Raw genomic sequence first — 7,645 nt, forward strand, 5'->3', positions numbered from 1 at the left:
GAACTATTTGCGAACCGTTCGCACGAATCCATTTACCGTCGGTTTTTTTTGACCAACTTCTAGCAAACTTGGTACAAATTTGGACGTCACAAACGGTTTGCAAAAGGTTCGGCGGCTTAACAATATTGTCTATTTTAAGTTATAAATATAGAAATCTGTTGTTGTTGAATTATAATTTATAAGTAATTTGCGGGGAAAACCATAAACGACCGTTGCGTCCACCGTACTCCGCACTGCCCATGTTTATCGTTCGGGCACGGCGTTCGTTGGCCGTCGGCCGTCTGTCACGCACTCACACGACAATCGACAATACGACATCGGACATATACATATTACATACACTGATACAAATGTCAAATAATTACAATTACATTGCAGATTTAACCAAGTATTCTTGTCTAAATGCATTTTACATTTTAACATAAAACATTCAACATACGTATTCGTCACTTGTAATAATTAATAATTATTATACTGTACGTTTTATTGTGTCGTTCGTTTTTTACGATGGAAGTCATAATATAAAAAATATCTGCAGTTTACAGTTCACGAACACATGTTTGTCTACATTTTGGTAAGTATACTTAAGTTTTTATTATCGTGCTCATTATTGTTAATTGTTATTAATATTAGGTATAAATTATTGTAATCACCTACTAAAACGATGTAGACAGAATCAGAATGAATAGTTAAGCATAAAAATAATAAGTTATTTAATATAAACAAATAGGTATTACATTTTGTATTACGTATATTGTTATTTCTATGTAATATGTTATAAATATATAGTGACGGGCCAGTTTCATTATACTGCAGGTGATATTATTAAGTAATTCATTTGTTTTACTAAGTATATTAATATGTAACAATGTAAAATTATATAAATTAATTATTGTGGTTGGACTCCCTACTTTCACTATAAGCTTATTGTTTGTGTATTAACTTTGTTGGTTACCTACACATTTTGACCGTTGCTACAATCTGTAAAATATGTAAATACAAAATGTATATAATATAGTGTTCTTAAATTGAATTAATTTAAATATAAAATATATTAATACCTATTGGCTATTACTTAAGCAAGTTGTTTGATAACTTATAAATATATAATATACCTAAAATGTTTAAGTACTAGCCATGGTGGTGTAAGTAGCTGATAGTGTAATAAGATTATAATATAATATATAAATCATATTATGTTCAGAATTAATATTAATGATAGGAGTTGGAATAGTCTGCTATTGGTAACAATACTCTGGACGTACAAATTTTTAATTACAATTTACAGTTAACTATAAATTTGTTTTTCCTTTTAAAAAGGTTATTGGATGAAGTAAAAATTGAGATATTCGCAAGTTGACGATTGTAATGTACCTATAAACATAGTACATTTATGTCAATAATTTATATTTTTAACAACTTAAAAATTATAAATTTACAGCTTCAGACGCCACGATAAATTATTAATTTATATCAATTGGGATTTTGGTAAGAATAAACAAATTAAATTTACAATTAAATATTAAGTAGATAATTTTTTTTTTTTTTTAATAAATTAGTTACCCTAAAGAAAATTGCAGTATACTGTTGCTGATGAATTCAATGCTTGGTATTGAAGTATAATTATTATAGAAATTGTATATTAGCATATTATGCTTTTATCATTTATTATATTTATATAAGTTTCCAGACGCCAACAAAAATATAGGTACACAGTATTATTTTTATATTATTTTCAATGTAAATTTTATTTAAGTTAGTAATAAGTTTAATTTATTTGTTTTACAATAAATTATTAATAGTTTGAAGTTAGCTGGTAGGTAGTAAAGTGTTTTCATATCTACTATTATTTACACTAGTAGGACTTTTCTATAATATATTATACATATAATAATAGTCATTCTTTTATTTTATTTTAATGACAAATATGTCTAGTAAATCTGAAAGTAAATCTACTAAGCGTAGAAGATATTTGAACGATATGGAAACTATTGATTTTATTGTTGAAAATCAAGAACAATTAAACTTTTTCCCACAATCAAGTACATCCCAAGATAATGGTAATAATTTGGTTGTAGAAAGCCATGCTAGACCATCTCCCAGCGTAATTGGTAATGATGATCACCTTTCTAACAGTCTTAGTATTGATACATCTACCTTTCCTTTTTCAAGTATTAATTTTGATAACAATAATGTAGACATATCTGATTATGGTGATCTACAAAATGAATCATGTAGCTCCGATTCAAATGATGAATGTTTAACAAATGCTAATAATATTTTATATGATGATCAATGTTCTATTCTTAAACTTATTGCTAATTGGACAATTGAACATAATATTACATTATCTGCACTATCTTCTTTATTAAAGGTTTTAAAAAATCATAAATGTTTTAGTTATTTTCCTGTTGATGCTAGAACGGTGTTGAAGACACCTAATAAACCTAACAAAATTCAAACTGTTCAATCAGGATATTATTACCATTTTGGTATTGCAAATGGTTTAAAATCTCATTGTAATTTTTCAATTATTAAAAAAAATATAATTAAATTGGTTGTTGGCATTGATGGTTTGCCTTTGACAAAAAGTTCCTCAAGCGCCTTTTGGCCAATTCTCGCATATGCTCGGTACAGTTCTTTTAAATCTAATGTGTTCATAATTGGTCTTTATTGGGGGAAAGAAAAACCACAAAACAGTAATTTATTTTTAAAAAATTTTGTTGATGAACTTAAACTTTTAGCAGAAAATGGTTTGGATACTGGTTATGGTAAAAAGTATGTGAAGGTAGATACATTTTGTTGTGATACTCCAGCCAAGAGTTTTATTTTATGCACCAAAGGTCATGTTGGATATTATTCCTGTCCAAGATGCACCGTTGAAGGTGAACGTATAAATAATACCATGTGTTTTCTAGGTACAAATTTTCGCAATAGAACTCATTTAGATTTTATAAACCGTATTGATGATGAACATCATATAGGCAATACAATATCAATTTTAACTGAAATACCTTATATAAATATGGTGGACGATTTCAGTATTGATTATATGCATTTAGTATGCTTAGGTGTTGTTAAGAAATTGATTTTATTATGGTTGGGTATATTTAAAAAATCTCCTGTACATGTTCGCATACAAAGCCGATATGCAAATATAGTTACCAATCGTCTCTTATTTAATAAAAAATATGTAACTGTTGATTTTTCAAGAAAACCTCGGGGATTAAATGATGTAGTGAGATGGAAAGCAACCGAGTTTAGACAGTTCTTACTTTATACTGGACCTATAGTGCTAAAAGGAATTTTATTGGATGAATGTTATATTCATTTTATATGTTTACATGTAGCCTTTAGAATTCTATTATCTTCTAATAGTACTGAAAAGTTGGTAAATTTTAGTAAAAAAATGTTGATACATTTTGTTGAAAAGTTTGAAGAAATTTATGGATCTCAATTTTCATCTCAAAATATCCATGGATTAATCCATATTGTAGATGATTATAGGAAATTTGGCTCCTTAGAGGAATGCTCTTGTTTTCCATTTGAGAACTACATGAAGTTTTTGAAAAAAATGGTAAGAAAACATGAGAGACCACTAGAGCAAGTAATAAAACGCTATCAAGAATTTTTAACCTTTAGTGAATGTAAATTAAACAATCCATGCAATGAAATAATATACAAAAAAAAGCATGTTAATGGACCTTTACTTGAACACTTTACTACCTCTCAGTTCCAAATAATTGTTAAAAATAGAATTAAAATAGATATAAATTCTGTTTCTGATTGTTATATAGGGTTTGATTATGATAAAAAATTATGTATTTTTAAAGTTATAAATATTTGTAAAGATTCTATTAATGGTAGAAATGTATTTTTGGTTAAACAATTTAATAAAATTTGTTGTTACTTTAAAAAACCTATTAATAGCTTAAAGTTAGGTATAGCATTAGTTGATGAATTATCTGAAGATTACACAACAATTGATGTAGAGTTAACAGAATTTTCTAAGTATATGATATTAATTGATAATGATAATAATAATGTAGCATACCCCATTTTACATACTCTTGATGTTATTTGATTATTATTTGTAATACAATTATTAATTTTATGTGTATGTTATAACATATAACCATAAATAAATTGATCTTATTATATATTTTATTTACTTTTTATTATTACAAATTCTGAGTTGATAAAATACTTAATATAATATTTATATATATTGAATAATTGATAATATCTAAATAATATGTATAGGTATCCTTATAAATTGTAATTTATGCTATGATATTTATTGTTTAACAAACATTATTTATTGTTGTATTATTATAGTATTAGAATATGGCAACCTATTCAGTAGTTCACTTTTATGGTGATGACTCTGTAGAACCTGTACCCAGTTTTTGGTTCACAAAGAATGGAACTTGTGCGTGGCCAAAAAACAGAGCTTTGATTAAGAAATTTGTACAACTTAAAACTATTCCTAATGAAATTGAATTTGATTACCATGAAGCAAGAATTCTTAAAAAAAATATCAGTAAAAAATATTATTTGATAACAAAATTCCTAACTATTAAATACTTTTAAAATTTGATACCTTTTTATACTATAGAATCATTTGGAGAAGCTAATAATTTGGCAGAAAAAGGGTGTAATCAAAGTGACCTGTCAGATATTGGTGAATTAAAGTCTAAGAGAAAATTAAAAGTAAAAACCAATAACCAGTCATATTCAGATTGTCCCGAGTATTCAGGTTATTAATTTTATTTGTTCTCCTAATTAAATAATAATATATCTGTATATTTTAATTTATAACACTTATGTATCACAATTATTATTTTATTTAGATTCTGATGATGAAAAATTCAATAAAAGTAATAAGTCTGATCGTACATTAAAATATGCAGGTTGGTCTCCTTCTCCAAAAAAGTTGAAAAGTAAGTTTTTACTTGTAATGTATTATAATAAATAAATAAATATCTATTGTATGTTATTTTGTACGTATAATATATATGAATATTTTTTTTAAAGTGCTGAAAAATCAACAAAGACCATCGATAGTTAAACAGCTGTCTTATGACATACCATCAAATTTGACTGATAAGTATAAGAATGATGGTAAGTCATAATGTATTTGTTATTCACTAATAATTGCTACAAATGATTTATATCAATAGGATAGATGTATTATATATAATCATGTTTTGTTTTTACAGTACCAACATTTAATTTAAACTATTATGATAAAATTAATAGTAATGAAGAAATCATTGAAATTCAATTAGAATCTTCTGATGTTCATCTTGGTAAATATTATTTTTTTTAACAATAAAGTTATTATTTATTTATTTAAATTTCAATTATATTTTAACAGATGAAAGAAGTTCAGAAGTATGTATCAGAACACCTAAACTATTAGACATATCTACAGAAGCTGTTAAAAATAGTACACCACTAGGTAATTCTTCAGTTTGATTTAAAAATATACTTTATATTTATATTTACAAATTTCATACAGGCACAGATTATCAAAAAGAAACTTTACATATGTTGACATTTATCAAACATGAATTAAGACGTATCATAAACAATCAAAGGGATATGGCTCAAAGACTTGATTTTATTGAAATACGTTTAAATAGCATGCCAACAAAAGATTCTTCTATGAATGGGATATCCTCATCATTATTAAATGATATGACTTGTCCGTTACCCATCGATAATATGGCAGATCTTGATACATTGGAAAATAATATTTTGGGAGAAGGTACATTCCGCATAAACTTGGTAAGAAACTAAACTATCTTTGATTTACTTATAAAATGGTTGAAATATTGAGTTTTAATTAATTATAATTTAATTTTTGTAACTAAATAAGTATAGTAATTTTAGAGTAATCGAAGAAACAAGTAAAAGTTCTGTGCTAAATAATATTATAATACGCTAGGTATTCATAATAATATTATATAATACTATTAAAAATACTAGCTATTATTTTATACCTATAAATATTTCTAAAAAAAGCAACTAAGTAAAATGATTATCATGGATATATTTGTCGTATAATTTTAGAGGATGCTACCCATGCATTTGTTGTCTCTGTCTTACACACGTACGACATATCAAAATTGTGTTCACTAGTTTCTATAGTTTTGATATTAGAGTGAATTGACCTTTTATACAATTTTTAGATAATAACATTATTTGTGCTTAAGCGTTGGCTTTTACTAAATATGTATTTTAATTTTCAAGAGAGATATGATCATTTTTAATTTTTGATATTTCACATACCCATATTTTGCTTTAAAATGAAAAAATTTAAAAATCGCCAACGCTTAAGTACAGAGAATGTTCTTACCTAAAAGTTTAATAATAGGTCAACTCACTCTAATATCAAAACTATTGAAACTAGTGAACAAAATTTTGGTATTTCGTATGTGTGTAAGACGGAGACAACAAATGCATGGGTAGCATCCTCTTAAGGACTTGGAAGATCATGGCCAAGTTTCTTATATGTATACCTACTGTCTAATATTTGTTTACTCAGTTATTAAAGTATAAAGGATAAGTTGTTTTTATTTTCATTTATTTCCTTAGTTTTGAAATTTGAGAGTTTTGCCTTTACAATTATTTTAATATATTTACATATTTTTAGGTGAATGAACTATCTTATATTGGTGGAAAAAATGTTAAATCGATGGTAAAAAGGCTTATGGCTAAGTTATTTAAAGATGAGTTACTGAAAGACTTCTCTTATACAGGGAAAAAAGGAAAACAGAAATTTTCAAATTTAGCAACTTGTTCAGTAATATTTGGTAAGATGCATAATAATTATATAATATAACTATTGATTTTATTGTGTAGTAGGCAGTGGTGTAGGGAAAAGATGATTATTTTTAAGCAATGGTTTTTAAAAATGTATGGGTGGGTGTACCCATGATGCTTAATTTAGTAAAATTTGTAAGTCAATAGTGCAGATAATACATGCTCAGGCTACATAACTACTATAATCATTTATTAATATGATATTTTATTATCAGGTACAATATAATAATAACAATGTTCATTTATTATATAAATATAATTCATTTTATAACTAAAATAAAATGTGTAAAATATATCTTATTAAATCAAAATTTAAGATAACTAATAGTTTACATGCAATAAAATAAATAACTATAATAATGTACACACATAAATTTTAGTAAAACTATTTGCAGATTTGTAAACATATAAATGCATATGTTTTAACATGTTATATAAATGGCCATCAGGAAGAATATATTATATATCCTCATTCAACATAAATATAATCTTTTCTCTTAACCAAAAATAAGTTAAACACACTAATGTGTAATTTCTGTTTAGTTATAATGTATAATGAATACTACTTATATGCTATATTTACCTATTATTAAAACTTTCTTATTTAATTTTTAGATGCCATCAAAACTCAAGAAAAGTTTAAACACAGTACTCAAAATGAAATGGAAGATATTATTAAGTATGTACTTGCTCAAGCTCCATTTAATTTGAAGAGGCAAATTGAAAAAAAAAACTAACCTTTATATTTTTTATCATCCATACTAATTCTTTTATTTAAAGCTGTATCAATTTTTTTTTAATCCAAGTTGGAATA

The 7,645-nt window shown here is 25.5% G+C and overlaps 1 protein-coding gene across 1 annotated transcript; it reads left to right on the plus strand.

The window, feature by feature from the left end:
- Nucleotides 1-341: 341 nt before the first annotated feature.
- Nucleotides 342-7,645, plus strand: LOC132936499 (uncharacterized). The gene is made up of 12 exons (XM_061003235.1): nucleotides 342-574; nucleotides 1,321-1,488; nucleotides 1,560-1,708; nucleotides 4,339-4,543; nucleotides 4,619-4,759; nucleotides 4,854-4,943; nucleotides 5,038-5,124; nucleotides 5,223-5,312; nucleotides 5,381-5,464; nucleotides 5,525-5,793; nucleotides 6,662-6,821; nucleotides 7,447-7,645. Exons 4-12 carry the CDS (start codon nucleotides 4,348-4,350, stop codon nucleotides 7,566-7,568), a joined length of 1,239 nt encoding a protein of 412 aa, XP_060859218.1. The 5' UTR covers nucleotides 342-574; nucleotides 1,321-1,488; nucleotides 1,560-1,708; nucleotides 4,339-4,347; the 3' UTR covers nucleotides 7,569-7,645.

This window comes from Metopolophium dirhodum, chromosome 1 (genome assembly GCF_019925205.1).
Source record: "Metopolophium dirhodum isolate CAU chromosome 1, ASM1992520v1, whole genome shotgun sequence".
Classification (NCBI taxonomy): Eukaryota; Metazoa; Arthropoda; class Insecta; order Hemiptera; family Aphididae; genus Metopolophium; species Metopolophium dirhodum.